The following is a 16,868-nucleotide window of genomic DNA, read 5'->3' on the forward strand; positions in this document are numbered from 1 at the left end:
GACTGCCGCCCATCTCTCTTCGCACCTTCTCCCCCCTGAGACCCCTCCCATGGGTGGTGGGCCTATGGGAAGGGGGGCCCATGTCGCCTTTTCGGGCTGTGCCCGGCCGGGCCCCATGGGTAAGGACCCGACCACCAGGCGCTCGCCAACGAGCCCCACCCCCAGGCCTGGCTCCAGGGGGGGGCCCCGGTGACCCGCGTCCGGGCAAGGGAAACTTGGTTCCATCCGTTGTCATTTTCATCAGGAGATGTCCAAAAACTGGTTAACCTATAATAATATAGATGTGCCACCCCTGACTTACAATAATGTGACATTTGGTTTCATAATGGAGGACAGAAAACTAGAATATAACATAAATAATTTCTTATACTTTCTACACAAATGTAAATTCTCAAAAATACCCCACGTTTCTGCACCTTTGATTCTTTAAATCTTATAAAAATCAAAGAAAGCCCTATTGCTGTATGACAGTTTATCAACTTTTACTTTTGATTGATCCCCTATAAGATTTTTTTTCTTTCTTTCTTTCTTTCTTTCTTTCTTTCTTTCTTTCTTTCTTTCTTTCTTTCTTTCTTTCCATTGCTTTACTTTATATTGTTGTTCTGTTTATACCCTGTTCTTCTTGAATGTAAGAAAAGCTACGCTCAGTTCTGAAAGCAACAATTTTTGTAATTGTATTTGAATATGCTTATTTGTATTGTATTTTGCAATAAAGTTTTTTTTTAAAAAGTAACAGTGATATTTGTAGTTTTGTAGTTGGCGTGACTTTCATTTGTCTGGTATCTTTACAAAAATAAAAACACAGTGTTATGACAGATTCTGTATCCCGTTCAGTATATGCCCCCTGTCGTTAACTTGAAGGTCCAGTGTGTAGAATAGAATAGTTTCTAAAGATGGAAATCTCGGTCTGGCAGACAATCTGTTTATTGGCCACAGTCCACTGCTTTGACTCACTCTGTTTGTTGTAAAAATGTTCTTTCTCTTCGTTTCAAAAAGTTCCTCTTGGTGACATTTCAAACCCTCCCATGAGCAGTTTGGATGTATAGTCCTGTCGCTGCCATAATTGTACCTGTATGATAATATGTAGTAATCAAACTTAACTTATCATCTACTGGGTGAATTTGCAGCCTTGGAGTATACATATCTACTGTACTTGCTTTTCTAAACCCAGGACAACATCTGACTTGATCCATTTGGTTGGTTGTGCAAGGTCTGAGTAGAGGTTTGAGGTCTAGTGGAACACTTACTGTAATATGTTGTAATAGGCTCTGGGGTCTGTGATCAGAAGGTAAGTTCATCATACAGTAGGATTTAGTAGTATTGATGAAACAGTCTTGTGCAGCTGTGATGTAACTGTGAGTCTCATTGGTGATCAAACTTCTTCAATCAAATCACTTCATGGTCTGTCAAAGATTTCAGCTGGTGCATTGAGAAGATAAGTAGACAGTTTCTCCTTTATAGTCACTTACAGTGGATTTTATTTTCAGCCTGGGTGATAATTGCAATGTGTCAAGTATTCTCTGAGGGCTGACCCAGGACGACAAAAATCTAAATTTAAATGAATGAGAAAGCACACACAGTATAGGTAACACGTCTCTGTATTGTTCAGATTATGGATTTTATTTGAAAAGAACATATGAAAACTTTCTGTTGTGGAGCTTTGACGACTTAGGAGAGCCTTAATGAGCTCATGTACTGCAGCACTGTAAAGGTTTCCTGTTTGGGAGGGATGTGCTTAATTTTTGATGACATCCAGCTCTTGTTTCTGTGTCGTTTGAATGCACTTACTGGAAGTTGCCCTGGATATGAAATGGATATCAAATTAATGTAATGATCCCATCCGGTCTTTAACGTGCACCAAGGAGATAAACAGATGTGATCGTGTGACCAGTGACACCAAATCAGGCAAAAGTTGATCTTTCATTTAATTTAATTTAGTCATTTAGCTGACGCCTTTATCCAGAGCGACTTACAAAAACGGGAAAACATCAAGGTAGATTGTGACGTGTACGTTAGTGCAGCAATAAGAACTACTCGCAGAGTCAACCAACAGCTCTAGGAAGGGAATAGATCATGTAAATGTAGAAAGTAAATCTACAGCCTGATTATATTTTCATTGGTCACTACTGTGACCAGCAGAGCGTCTGCGTTTGAGTGATTTAAATGTTAGAAAATTGTAAATATTTTGAATATTTGTTGTCCCTTACCTTTAATCTTCAGCTGAGGTTGCCATTTTCTCAGTACTGTGATATTACAGTATTCAAGTAAAAAAGTCTTTCAGACCCCGTACATTAGTAAAGCATATTTAGTCAGGAGAAAGAACCGCTACAGGAAATAATTCCTGCACTTCATGCACATTCTGTTTGCACAAAGTTACTGTACAGAGTTCACATCCGCTTTAATGTCTGAATCAAAGTGTAAATTTACGGTGAAGCTCAGCATGACGCACCGGCGCTGTTCCACCGAGCCTGGGCTGTGATCCTGCGGAGCAGGGCTGTCGTTTCTCGGGCTGTCTCCGCAGAGCCCCGCAGCGGTCCCGTCCCGCTCCCTCCACGCTTCAGGTCGGACAGAAACGCTTCAATCCTCTCCGTCAGGTCTGTTTCTTTGTCTGGGCCCGGCATAGCTGCTGTAAAAACCCGCTGGCTGTCAGAGTTTAACTCAGTGTCTCTACCATGAAGATGTGTTGACAGGGGAAGTACTTCAGGACTGCATCCGGGGGACTGTGACTGCGCTCCCGTTTGATTGGTGGACCGAGTATTGCATCAAGTTCGGTTAGTAACAAGTAACGGTGTAGTTTTTATTAGCTGTATATTTAATTTGGACTACAATGAATGTGCTTTTGTTTTGGAAAGACTCCAAAAACTGGTTAACCTATATTAATATAGATGTGCCACCCCTGACTTACAATAATGTGACATTTGGTTTCATAATGGAGAACAGAAAACTAGAATATAACAAATAATTTGGTTATACTCGGCAAATACTTTCTACACAAATGTAAATTTTCAAAAATACCCCAGGTTTCTGCACCTTTGATTCTTTAAAACTTATGAAATCAAAGAAAGCCCTATTGCTGTATGACAGTTTATCAACTTTTACTTTTGATTGATCCCCTATAAGATTTTTTCTTTCTTTCTTTCCATTGCTTTACTTTATATTGTTCTGTTTATACCCTGTTCTTCTTGAATGTAAGAAATGGTACGCTCAGTTCTGAAAGCAACAACTTTTGTAATTGTATTTGAATATGCTTATTTATATTAGTATTTTGCAATGAAGTTAAAAAAAAAAAATTTTTAAGTAACGGTTATATTTGTAGTTTTGTAGTTTTTATAAGCTGTCGTTAAAACGTCGTAAAGTATTGCGTTGGTGTGACTTTCATTTGTCTGGTATCTTTACAAAAAAAAAAAAAACACGGTGTTATGACAGATTCTGTATCCCGTTCAGAACCTGCCCCCCTGTCGTTAGCTGCCTGGAAATCGCCTGAAAATTTAATTCTAAATTTAGAAAGTAGAATTAACTTGAAGGTCCAGTGTGTAGAATAGAATAGTTTCTAAAGATGGAAATCTCAGTCTGGCAGACAATCTGTTTATTGGCCACAGTCCACTGCTTTGACTCACTCTGTTTGTTGTAAAAATGTTCTTTCTATTCTTGTTTCAAAAAGTTCCTCTTGGTGACATTTCAAACCCTCCCATGAGCAGTTTGGATGTATAGTCCTGTCGCTGCCATAATTGTACCTGTATGATAATATGTAGTAATCAAACTTAACTTATCATCTACTGGGTGAATTTGCAGCCTTGGAGTATACATATCTACTGTACTTGCTTTTCTAAACCCAGGACAACATCTGACTTGATCCATTTGGTTGGTTGTGCAAGGTCTGAGTAGAGGTTTGAGGTCTAGTGGAACACTTACTGTAATATGTTGTAATAGGCTCTGGGGTCTGTGATCAGAAGGTAAGTTCATCATACAGTAGGATTTAGTAGTATTGATGAAACAGTCTTGTGCAGCTGTGATGTAACTGTGAGTCTCATTGGTGATCAAACTTCTTCAATCAAATCACTTCATGGTCTGTCAAAGATTTCAGCTGGTGCATTGAGAAGATAAGTAGACAGTTTCTCCTTTATAGTCACTTACAGTGGATTTTATTTTCAGCCTGGGTGATAATTGCAATGTGTCAAGTATTCTCTGAGGGCTGACCCAGGACGACAAAAATCTAAATTTAAATGAATGAGAAAGCACACACAGTATAGGTAACACGTCTCTGTATTGTTCAGATTATGGATTTTATTTGAAAAGAACATATGAAAACTTTCTGTTGTGGAGCTTTGACGACTTAGGAGAGCCTTAATGAGCTCATGTACTGCAGCACTGTAAAGGTTTCCTGTTTGGGAGGGATGTGCTTAATTTTTGATGACATCCAGCTCTTGTTTCTGTGTCGTTTGAATGCACTTACTGGAAGTTGCCCTGGATATGAAATGGATATCAAATTAATGTAATGATCCCATCCGGTCTTTAACGTGCACCAAGGAGATAAACAGATGTGATCGTGTGACCAGTGACACCAAATCAGGCAAAAGTTGATCTTTCATTTAATTTAATTTAGTCATTTAGCTGACGCCTTTATCCAGAGCGACTTACAAAAACGGGAAAACATCAAGGTAGATTGTGACGTGTACGTTAGTGCAGCAATAAGAACTACTCGCAGAGTCAACCAACAGCTCTAGGAAGGGAATAGATCATGTAAATGTAGAAAGTAAATCTACAGCCTGATTATATTTTCATTGGTCACTACTGTGACCAGCAGAGCGTCTGCGTTTGAGTGATTTAAATGTTAGAAAATTGTAAATATTTTGAATATTTGTTGTCCCTTACCTTTAATCTTCAGCTGAGGTTGCCATTTTCTCAGTACTGTGATATTACAGTATTCAAGTAAAAAAGTCTTTCAGACCCCGTACATTAGTAAAGCATATTTAGTCAGGAGAAAGAACCGCTACAGGAAATAATTCCTGCACTTCATGCACATTCTGTTTGCACAAAGTTACTGTACAGAGTTCATGTATATTTTCTTTTGTATATTAACTGTGGTTCAGGAGTTGGAGCGGGTCGTCCACTACCCGGATGATCGGCGGTTTGACCCCTGGCTCCTCTAGTCTGCATGTTGAAGTTGAAGTCCTTGGGCAAGATACTGAACCCCAAATTGAACCCTCAATATATGAATGTGTGTGTGAATGGGTGAATAAGATATGTAGCGTAAAATTTGAAAAAATAAAATTTTCCAAATTTTTTAAAATACTGTAGTCACTTTAAAACGTATCTACCTCATACTTGGTATAAGTTGTAGGCCTGTTTGGTGTTATACATGTACCTGCAGTAACTGTAACACCAGAATTTCCTTTCGGGGGATCAATAAACTGTCTGCATCACATTTTGGATGTACACATTAGACCACACTATAACTAATGTAAATCCATCCAATATTTTATTGAATAAAAGCCCAACACAAATTTACAAAATTTATCAGTCAACATAAAAATCATTGAGTGCGCTCTACGCGCATGTTCATTGTTAAAAATGTATCCATGACAGATGCCTCAATTAAACCCTGCCAAAAAAAACAATCCAAATATTTGCAGCCACCCACATTCACATGTAACCCAAGCCTCGTTAAGTATTTCTAAAAAGGAAAAGAAGCACGCTGGATGGATCTGCGAGTACTGTAATTGGGGAAGTCGTGTTTTGAAAATTACAAAAGGAGAGTCAAATGTACCAGTGTGTACAGAGGAAAAAGTCGTATGACGGAAAGGAAATGTCAGAAAAGGTTTGGATAGCCTACTTTACATTTTCCTGTGAATACTTCCATCCACTGCACATCCATAGAAACTTGCACAAGTATATATGAATCGCATCACAGAAGTCAGGTGGTTAAATTACTCATAGCCATGTACATACAGTATAATGTTGCAACAAGGTTTTTTTTGGTTTCTGGCTACGTCTGATTGGTGACAAACCAAAGTTCAGGTGTTCCAAAAAACAAAACTAGAACGTGCAAGAGCTCATAGAAGTGACCTAATTTATAACTAAGAATATTATTCTGACAACTCACAACCCACCCCAAAAATATACCTGTAGAAGCAACTAAGTAGCATTTACAATATGAAAAACAAACTAAAGACACGGTTAAATTTAGCTACCAAACATGTACGCAAATTAAGTGACATAACACAGAAGTGTAAGCGGTTGCCGGTTGTCTCGTCAAAAAAGGAACAAACAAACCACTTCTCAAATAGCCTTCACTTGATAAAAAGGGCACCAAGGATCTAGTTTGCTTGGCATGGCAAATAATGTGTACACCAACAGAAGGGCAAAAAGACATTCGCTCATGGCACATCCATCCAAACCGAGCTCGAAATCAAACATCACTGTTCAACTGATTGAAGGAACAAGTTCTTATTAAGTAAACTGCAACATTCAAAAACAGTGCAGACAGAAACGTGAAGTACCATGGAGATGGACGTACATAACGTCATACGCCTCCCATGTCTCACAGTGCATTTCTCCCTACAGCGCTTTTCATGTTTCAAAACACTAAATAAGCAGGTGAATCTTTTTTTTTTTTTTTCCAGAGGACGACCTTGGTACTCTCTTTCTCTTACAGCTGTGAAAACTAGAATTTGAACCCCTCAACCCCACTTGCTGTTGTTTGCTGAAGCTAGTCCAAAGAGGGTGGATGTTGGGATGTGTTGATGGCTGACTTTGCAGCCGCTCTACTCGATCAGCTTCTTTGCCTTGAAGAAGCGCCGCAGGTAGAAGACCTGCCATGTAGCCAGCCCAATGAGACAGCACATGGAGAATATGCTGAAGTACAGCACGCGTGTGTTGGTGGACTCTGGAGAGGGAAAAAAAAGTATTTAGTGGCGTTTTGTTCATACCATCAACGAGAAACTTTTATTTTAACTTTTCACTGAGAGAGTTGGCAACTGTGAACCACCTATGCTCATTTTTTATCGTGCTCTGGCACCAAATGACTGATTGCGTTGTTGTTGTTCTCACCATTGGTGTCCCTCATCTCCTCCTCCCTCTTCTTCATGTAAGCAAAGTCGTTGACGATGGACTCCGACAGGTCCTCCAGTCGCCTCAGCTCGACCTCGAGGGGCTTCAGCTTCTCCACCTTGGCAATCTGGAGGGACAAAAAAGAAGCTACTATGAAAAAAACAAAATAACACAGAAAAGTGCTGCTTGAGATGCATGATTGTTATATACTTTGTCCAGCAGGTGTCACCCTCGGGCTGCAGTACAGAGCGTTTAAACAAATGGTGTTAAGGCGACTCAGCGTGTTGAGTTAGGCTTACGAGAAAGCTGCCATGTGAACTCTTGGTGTGAACTGAACAGCTGCACTGCCTGAGGAGGGTGTGTCCTGATCTTTCAAACTCTGGTGTGGTTGGTTTGTTGTGAAAGCAAAACGGACCAACCACAGGATTATGTGATTTGAATGTGTGACGTGTACAAATGTAAAACTGCCTTAGTGAATGCCTGATTATTATGACAACCACTTTCCCCTCGTGTTGTGGTGGAGGATACTTCCTTTCTTTTAGTATATGTAACAGGCTATTTGTTGTCTTACGATGAACTATAGCTGCAGTCTCAACAATGCAGGTGCTCTTAGCTGGTCTGTGCAGGGTCGATTATTAAAGTCTAGATGGACAAAAACTGAGCAACCGTATCCTTAAATCGTGCAGCAAGCCACAGACTTGAACGTTTGCCCGACATACAAGTGCCATCCAAACCGCAAAGAACAAAGAAACACTGCCCAGTGCAGCTTGAATCTGCCATGTACACATAGCGAAACATTGTGCAACACACAGGAACTCCCCAGCGTCTTTAACAAAAGATATACCATCCACCCAACGGCATGCAAATTTGTTCTAAGTAACACCCATCTACGTAGGTGAACACATGTAATTCCAGCGGCACCCTCCTGCCCACGGACAGGCATGCCCACTTGAGCTCTCCCTGAACATCCGCCTACACACAGAGCAGAACGTCATGTTCGTGCAGCATGTGTGGGAAGAGGGGTGATTCTCAGCTCGCAGGGCTTCATCACTTCTGTACTTATTTTTAAAAGCTTCGTCTGAAAGCAGCCACAGTACAAAGTGGCATCCATCCTCAGACTGAGTGATGAAAGTGATGATGCAAAACGATGCGTCCCTAATATAGCAAAATACTGAATAAGGTGGAGTCAAAGAATCTCCTCCACTGATTGCCCCGATGCCATTACTTCTTGTTTCCTCAGCCCAACTGGATTTATTATACTGAATTTGATTAATTAACTGCTTATTACAATGTTGTCCAACAGTTTCATGGGGGGAAAAAAAGTGAATGTGTCTTCTCTATCTCTTAAATCTCTAAACAGTTTCTGCACATGAATACAGAAAGATCAAGTCTTTGGCATCAGAAGTGTTCGAGTTTCTATTTGTAGTCCCTGTAGTATTGACCAATCATGTCTGAGCGGGCTCCGGTAACAACAGCATGCAGAGACAAAGAGGCGGGATGCATTGTAAATGCATTCTCATAACATATCAGCTATCGCCTGCCAACAGACAAAGAAGATTTAGCTTTTTTATTATCTTTCTTTTATCGTCATCGCACAATACTGGATGAGATTCTTCGAATGTGTCTCACTTTCTTTCTTGTACTTACAAATTTAACCAAGCAGGTCAGTCTGAAACACGTGACTTTGTAGTTTGTTTGTTTTTTAAACAAGAACAGTGAATAATATAAAATATAGTGAAAGCCACATGACCCATGAAGATGTGACCCACATCCACTGACCTAATCTACAAGCTACAGACACACTTCCTTCGTCTTTTGTATCATTCAACAAAAGTAAGCAGACAGTTCGGTCTCCCAACACTTACCTCTTCATAGTTTTTGGCCTCCACACCGTGTTTCATGACCAGATTGACCAACTGGTCAGGCACTCTTCCAGACCCTGATAAAAAAAGGAGGGGAGACTTTAGCATCATATGTTACTAACCGACTTATATTGCATGTAAAGGAGCCAGATGGGGGGGTTGTTAACACACTTACCCATGGGTGACTTGCTCTCGAAGCACACCTCAAACATGTCATAGTCCTCTGTGGTGAATGCAAACTTTCCTTTCATTGCATCTTCCTTGGAGTAAAGAGTGTGAATGGAGGAATCTGTGATCTATAAAATATAAAAAGGAAACAATGAATGAATGAGTAACTGTATTGCTGAATTGCTTAATCCGCTGGTTCTCAAACTGTGGTACGAGTATCACTGATGGCCTCTCTCTAGTGGTACGTAGAGGAATCTCAGAAATATAAAAAGAGACAAAGATTCATTAAAAAATAAAATCAAAAATCAAAATATAAAAAAAGTCAAATTTTAATATCTAAAATGTGACAGCGTGACAGTATACAATAAGATGTCCTTGTTGCACTGTACCTTGATTGTTTCCTATTTTCTAAGTCACTTTGGATAAAAGCATCAGATGAATGACTAAATATAAAGGTAATGTACGTAAAACAGAGGTAAAATGAACAATTCAAGAACTCTACAATCGTGGCTCCAAATGAGGAATATCAGGAAGAGGTTTGGATCAAGATTTTTCAACCAAATGAACTCTTCTTTTCTTGAACTGGTCCCATTCAATAAATAATCCTATGTGAAATAACCCTGGCTGATTAAAGTGTGCCTGTGCTGCTGTATTTTTAAACAACCATGATGCTGGATAGCTGAAGATTTTCTGGAGGTTTGAGAAACACCGGCTTAATCTATTCAGCGTTATTCAATACTCTCTCTCTGCTTCGAGCATCTCAAACGTGAGGATTTGCTGATTTTAAACTGAAGGTAAGGTGACGTTAAAACATAAAAACAGGACATTTAAATGAGCAGTGTGTAGGATTTAGCGGCATCTGGCAGTGCATCTGCTGATTGCGACCCTATTGCCTCACTCTCTGCTTCATAGAGTGAAGAAATGGCTGAGAAATATGTGAAACATGAGAAGGGCCAGTGTTTAGTTTGTCAGATAGATGGATGGATGGATAGATACTTTATTAATCCCGAAGGAAATTCAAGCATCCAGTAGCAGCATGTGTTACGAGTTTCAATGTGTGGAACTGGAGTAACAAATGAATTTTGTTGGGGTTCACTGCTCTCAACTCTCTCCTACTGAAACCCTGGAAAACAGAATCACAGAGTCAGTGAGCGAAAGAGCAAACCGCCATCTTCTCCTCGTAAAGTCTGTCTCTTTATTATAAATATCCAAATTCATAGCATAATACAAAATGAGATGAATCTGAATGTAATTTAATGTGCAGATGGAACATTTGCAGCAAAAATTAAACATCTGCATAGGATTTAAATTTAGGATAGGATTATGAATTATGTCATAAAACCCAACAGTTACATGCAGCACCAAACAGACTGCATTAAAGTTAGTTTTCTTTTTTTATTTTATTTCATTTATGCAGTAATGGTCACTACTCTTGCAATAATATTATTACTTGTATCATGGTCACATTCTTTGCAATATTTCTTACACTATGGTCACTTTACATTACAATACTCTTTATACATCATGCCACTTTTATCCTCAGTACTTGTCTGTTTGAAGGTTGATTGTTTTTCGTGTTTATTGTGTAGGTTATAGATATTTCTGTCTGTTTATTGTGGTTTTTTTTTTTTTTACCTTTTCTACTTTGTTCTAATTCTGTAGTGTAGCTTCACTTTCCTCTGCTGCTGTAACAAGTACATTTCCCTGTGGTGGGATGAATAAAGTAAATCTAATCTAAATGATAAACAGCTGTTTAATAGCAGCAAAACTCTCCATTGTTTTTTTTTATGTGGCAGCTGTTAGAACATGGAGACTGTTTCATTAATTATTATTATTATTAGGATATATATTATTTATTATGCATGAAGGCAGTCTTAAACTTAAATCAACACAGCTGTCTCTGCATTTTCACATGTCAGTGGGCAGCATCTTCCACAGAAACAGATTAGATTTAACATATAAACACAGTATCCATATGTTAAAATTAATTTAATGTGCAGATGAAACATTTGCAGCAAAAAATAAACATTTGCATAGGATATAAATATATGATAGGATTATGAATTATGTCATAAAAAACAACAGTTACATGCAGCCTCAAACAGACTGCATTAAAGTTAATGTGACACATTGACAAAGATTAATAAACAGCTGTCTAACAGCTGGCATGATGAACAGCTGTTAAACCATGGAGACTGTTTCATCTATAATTATTAGGATATGTATTATTTATTATTATTAGGACCTCATACAGAAGCCTGTGTGTGGTGTATTAAAGGCAGTCTTTAGGTACAAACCAGCTTAATTAACCAGACGTCGTTGACATGTGATATAAATGGCTAATGTGCTAATGTAGCTTGTGGCTGCCAGTAAGACTGACGTGTAACAGCAGCAGAGCCGCTGACACACACGGTGTCACTCCACACGCAGTGTAAACACACTGTAAGTGTGACACAAACACCCACAGCTGTCGATACGCTGTGTGTTTATTAAATGTTTGGAATAATTTGTGTCAAAAACGCAGAATATTAGCACTGACGTTAGTTAGCCGTGAGCTAACTAAACCAGGAAGACGAGTTTTTTTCTTTTGAGGCCTAGGTTAGCCACGATGCTAACAACAGTTGACACAGATATAAAAAGCCCCGAGCTTCAAAAAGTCAAGATCTTTTTAACTCAAGCTGTGGATTTCTTATTTAAACACCCAGCGTGCCTCGATATAAACTGAAGCCGCTTCGGCCTCAACTCAAGCTGGCTGCATTAGCAGCAGCTAGCCGCTAGCTCTGCGCTCACCTTCAGGTTCGTTTTGGTGTTAGCCTGCTCGCCTATATCGTACTCTCCCGTGACCAGGACGTCTTTGTGGATCTCCTCCCGTAAACACTTTCTCGAGTTGACCGGTAAAAAGAAAGAAATGGAAAAGACGGATTCAAAGAGAACCGGTAACAGCAGTAGCGCAGCGAGTCGAGCCATGGCTACCAACTCAAACCAACCGACCAACCAGCCCGTGCCAGCCGACCAGCTTAACACCGAGTTCCAGCTCACACAGCCGGCTTCACTCAGGCCTCCAGCGCCGCCGCTGCCCTGGAGGCCGAACTACAACTCCATCTGTGGACTTTACCTCCATGCGGCTATGCTGAGTTCAACCTGTGCGTTTGTGTTTGAGTGTGCATGGCCGGATGAACCTGTTTGGTGGGAAGTTGTCTTTGCACTGAAAGATTAGAGCAGTGGTTCTTAACCTTGTTGGAGGTACCGAACCCCACCAGTTTCATACGCTCATTCACTGAACCCTTCTTTAGTAAAAAATAAAATATGATTTTTTTTACTGGTGCACAAAATGAACCGTGCATTAACATCACCTTGTTCAAATAACAAAACCAACACAGTGCATGAACTCACAACAACTTACCTCAGTGTGACTTCTGCTGTTGCCTTTGAGAGACCAGTTCAGATATGCGTGGCTTCACCTTGGCAAGTGCCAGTCTCATGTCATTTTCACAGCAAAGTCTGTTCCTTTTCTTAGTTTTTATGTCCAGCATCCTCAAAAAACGATTGCTCACAAAGATATGTTGTAACAAATGGTATAAAAAATTCCAAGGCGGAGGCTCCACCGAACCCTTGAGACCGACTCACCGAACCCCTAGGGTTCAATCGAACCCAGGTTAAGAACCACTGGATTAGAGACACACTTTGTTTAAAAAAAAATCAGGAGTTTACTGAGGTTCAGATGTTTTGATCATACAATGTGTGTTTCCTGTTTTTTTGCATGTCTTGTGTGTTTTGCTGTGGGTGGCAGGGAGAGATAGCAGTAGTTCAAGGACAGGAGAGACAAGGACATATGAGAAACAGGCCTGCGAAGTGTCATTTTGATACATAATGTTCATTATTGAGCAGACTCATCAGTGAGGGAGGCCATTTAAAAAATGTATAAGAACCAACTGATAAGGCTCTTCAGGGAGCCTTTTCTCTGTAACCTCTCTTGTGTGTTGCACTGTTAAAGCTCCTTCTTGTATAAGAAATTCAACTTAAACTTTGATACTCTAAATCCAGTCCTCCTTATTTAAGGGTTCTTCCTTAAAAAATCTCGTAACACACTTTATAGTCACAGTGAGGGGGTTTAACCCTAGAACACTAACGTCGGGTGATTTTCACCCACACAATTCTTGTGTGATTTTCATTGTGTTGCTGCTGTCTGAGTTGCATGGGTCCTTGGGTAGCTTTATTAATGGTATGTTTGTTTCCCTCCTCCCATCTATGTTTTTTTCAAGAGGTATGCATTTGGGTGATTTTCACCCCACGTTAGTGATAGGGAGTGCCATTTTTTGTCTATCTACAATCTGATGCAGAAAGTCTGTGCCTTCACCAGACAAGGATCACATGTCCCAGGAATGGGTGGATTGGTGGACTAAAGAACAAGTTCCCAGCTCCATTATTTTTTTTGTCAGGAAATTTCTCGTTAAGGATTACCTGATTTTTTTCAATAATTTTGCTGCCTTTTTAAAGGGTCCCCTATGGTACCCTTTTTATTTTATTTCATGTGATATTGTATATTGGGAATTTAAAGAAGAGTACTACAATTTGGCATACAGTGTTGTGCTTTTACATAAATTGATGAAAACTGTATTTTTTCCAGGCTATTATATCAGGTAAAATATACCCGACGTTAGTGATGGTGTTACTAATTTTAACGTTAGTGTTCTAGGGTTAAGCCTGGATATACAGCTTTCAACCACGTCTCACTGCCTTCATCAACAAATAGAGCGGGCTTGGGTGTCACAAGATGTCTCTTAAAAATAAGTGGTCCTACAAATCAGAGATCAGTTATGAGGACCCTCCTACACAGAGAGTCAGATAGCTGAAGGAAGGTGCAGCAGGTCTAGGATGATGGGAATCCCACCAGGACAAACACTGCTAACTCAAGAGGGACCACCAGAAGCATCCAAGTGGGACTTCATAACATGCCTGTTAAATATCTGTAAAGACCCAGAGGAAAACTGAAGTGGAGCACACCACACATGCAACATCTGTGGGAGAACGCTACATCAGTGCAATGGCAAGATCCCTTGGACAAGGGAGTGAGCACTGACAGGTAAAAGGCTCCAAATTAACGGAGCTAATGGATGACCAGAGCAAGATCAAGGAGGATGTTTACATCCAACACCAGAGAGGGGTTATGATCCATCCCCATCCTCACATGTACATACAGTAATAATAATAATGATACCTTTATTTTTGTAGCACCTTTAAAAAAAAGAGTTAACAAAGTGCTTTGACAGACACTAACAAACAGGATACTTACAAGCAAAACCAAACAAAGCAGGATGAAAATAAGAGTTGTACATATGATGATTTTCTGAAGAATACAGTAAGAGGCGGTTGAAAACTCTAAAAGCTAAATGGACCTTTGAGTTTAGTTTTGAGTTTGCAGCTTGTTGTGGGTTACAGGTGTTTGCACTATTTCATACAAGACTCATTTGAGACAAGCAGAATTTCTGTTTTTGAGAATCTCTTAGTGCAGTATATTTACAACATGGGGCCACCTAGTGGGTCAAAAAGGCCTTATTCCTGAGATTAATAATGATAGTGGCAGGTTCAAAGTAGTTAAAAACCACGGGAAAAAGATGAGGGCTTTTATTTATTTTACAGAATAAAAAAAGAAATCTGAAGTTTGTGGCATTAAATCTAGACAAATACTGACACCAGTCAGGGATAGAAGGGCGAGCTGTTTTTGTTTGTTTGTTGCTCTGGTATGGCGCTCAACATAAGATGGAAGAAGTCCAAGTTGGTCTCTGAAATGAGAATATATGTGTGGCTCCTAATTATCTTGTCCATGCTTTAGCTGAATGAGCAGTGATTGATTGATTGATTGATTGATTGATTGATTGATTGATTGCAGTTCATCTATTTTCCTCTTCTTCTCTCTGCTAGTCTTCTGTTCACAATTAGCTCCTTGATTTCTATTCAAAATTATCTTTAATATATCACCATAACTGCATAATAATCAACCCAGGCGTAAATATGTGTTCCAGAACAGACATATCATGCTCAGTGTTTTGCAGGGGTAGTTTAAAAAATCCCAAATGCTATTATTTTTCTGTCAGCAGCTCAGGGATTACCCAATTACAAATGATAGAGCTGTCCAGTTTCCAGGGAAACATCCTTGTTACTGAGCCCACGAGACGAGACGAGGACACGCTGCTGTGTGGGGAGTCTGGCACTAAGTGAACAGTAATTATTGGATATAGAAATCCCTCCAGTATTGTAGCTTAGTGCGTCAAATAACCTCTAAGAATAGCATGTCACACACACTCCTCTGTGCTACAGAGCTTTTTGGGTCCAGAAATGAAATCGACAATATTTTATAATCATATACGTGTGACTAATCTATATTTTTGTACATGTTTTAATTAAATGTGAACATCACGCCTGCTCATTAAATCTGACTTTGTTAATATTTTAAACTTAGATTCAATGTGGATCAAACATTTCTCAGACTTAGGTGCAGCCTAGGTTACTTGGAAAACCATTCCAATAATCTTACAATTGATTGACTAACCTTTTTATCACATCTGGGCACTGGTCCAGCATTGTACTGTATTATGAAAGTTCTACTAAATTACTTCCATAAATGAACATGCATGCTGACGCAGGTGTCTACACACCCTTAAGTAAGCACTGTTTTCTGATTTGTGCTTGTTATCACCTCTGGAAAACACAAAGCAGGCTCAGATAAGTCAGTAAAATCCAGACTGAGTTTAAACATACAGTAAATGTGATTTGTCATACACTCCCACATGTCTGTGGGTCATAATATTATGGAGGTTCTGAACTGTGTCAAAAAGGACTCACCCTGATGATGATGATGTAAAACAAATATGATATGAACGGATGCCATTTTGCTTCAGTAAAAGAAGGATTTCTAAATGCACCACTGAGTAACTATCACTCTGTCACTTAGACTGGGGCCACAGGGGGAAAGACACTGAAGTATTTATGGTTTCATATCCTCCCTTGACAAGAAGAAAAAGGTATCAGGGGATGGGTTTCTGTGAATATGGAGCTGAGTTCTTGTCGTCGTGGCATGGAGGCGACTGTTTCATCATCACTGTGCTCACAATTACACCCAGGCAGGGATCTCTGTCTGTCTCCCTCCCTGCTATTCTCATACACTCATCATTTTCTCCTTTCCTCATCCTCGCATCGCTCTTACTCCCCCCCTCCTCCTCCTCTTCTCTTTCTATCAGGCGTACGCTGCCTGGTTCCTCCCCTGGGTTGCAGCACCGACGCAGGTTGGCGTCATAGTGGTCTAATTTTACTGCTGTTGATGCTGATGTTAAAAGAAGCAATAGGCACCTGCTATTTCTGCTGCTACCCCATCTCCCAGGGGCCGGCAAAGAGGTATTAATAGACAGAGTTATTAGGCACTGCATGGTCGCACACAGAGGCTTTATTGAGGAAAAGAGGCTCTAAAGTGCAAAAGGAAAACAGATAGGTACTCAGAATTCAGCTGTTATACAACAGTGCAGTGCCAACAAAACAAGAGGCCAAGGAAGCAAGGAAGTAGCATTGGCTCTTTAAACTGCATCATATATTTCAGGTTGCACTTCAGAGGAGGCCTGTATCCATTCAGGAAGCAGAGTAAGCAATTGCTAATATCTTTGGCCAGTGTTACACAAAAAAGGGTGTGTCCGCAGACTCAAACGTCAGTTGTACTTATTGTGCGATAGTAGTCTTCCACTTAGGCTTGTCCCTCCTTACGTGCACACACACACTCACACACGCACCACGTATTTC

The 16,868-nt window shown here is 39.9% G+C and overlaps 2 protein-coding genes across 2 annotated transcripts in view; both read right to left on the minus strand.

Annotated features, from left to right (window-relative positions):
* The window catches only part of eif2b2 (eukaryotic translation initiation factor 2B, subunit 2 beta), a 15,130-nt gene extending 12,509 nt beyond the window's left edge, over positions 1–2,621 (minus strand). Inside the window, exon 1 of the mRNA XM_027284562.1 lies at positions 2,450–2,621. Coding sequence (XP_027140363.1) covers positions 2,450–2,621 — 172 coding nt within the window. The remainder of the gene's footprint in view (positions 1–2,449) is intronic.
* A 2,836-nt stretch (positions 2,622–5,457) lies between these two features.
* On the minus strand, positions 5,458–12,139 carry tmed10 (transmembrane p24 trafficking protein 10). The gene is made up of 5 exons (XM_010735239.3): positions 11,871–12,139; positions 9,088–9,208; positions 8,916–8,989; positions 7,051–7,177; positions 5,458–6,886 (listed from the first exon to the last, which is right to left on the minus strand). The coding sequence occupies exons 1-5, from the start codon at positions 12,045–12,047 to the stop codon at positions 6,765–6,767; spliced, it is 621 nt and encodes a 206-aa protein (XP_010733541.1). The 5' UTR covers positions 12,048–12,139; the 3' UTR covers positions 5,458–6,764.
* Positions 12,140–16,868: the final 4,729 nt, after the last annotated feature.

Source organism: Larimichthys crocea, chromosome XI (assembly GCF_000972845.2).
Source record: "Larimichthys crocea isolate SSNF chromosome XI, L_crocea_2.0, whole genome shotgun sequence".
Lineage (NCBI taxonomy): Eukaryota > Metazoa > Chordata > Actinopteri > Sciaenidae > Larimichthys > Larimichthys crocea.

Bases quoted from the DNA above. Each gene is read 5' to 3' on its own strand.
- tmed10 (XM_010735239.3), bottom strand. From the start codon at position 12,047: ATGGCTCGACTCGCTGCGCTACTGCTGTTACCGGTTCTCTTTGAATCC. The intron at 7,178-8,915 runs GTAAGTGTTGGG...TTGTCCCTCCAG, and splicing joins AGGCCAAAAACTATGAAGAG to ATTGCCAAGGTGGAGAAGCT. The intron at 6,887-7,050 runs GTGAGAACAACA...TTCCCTCTCCAG, and splicing joins GGAGATGAGGGACACCAATG to AGTCCACCAACACACGCGTG.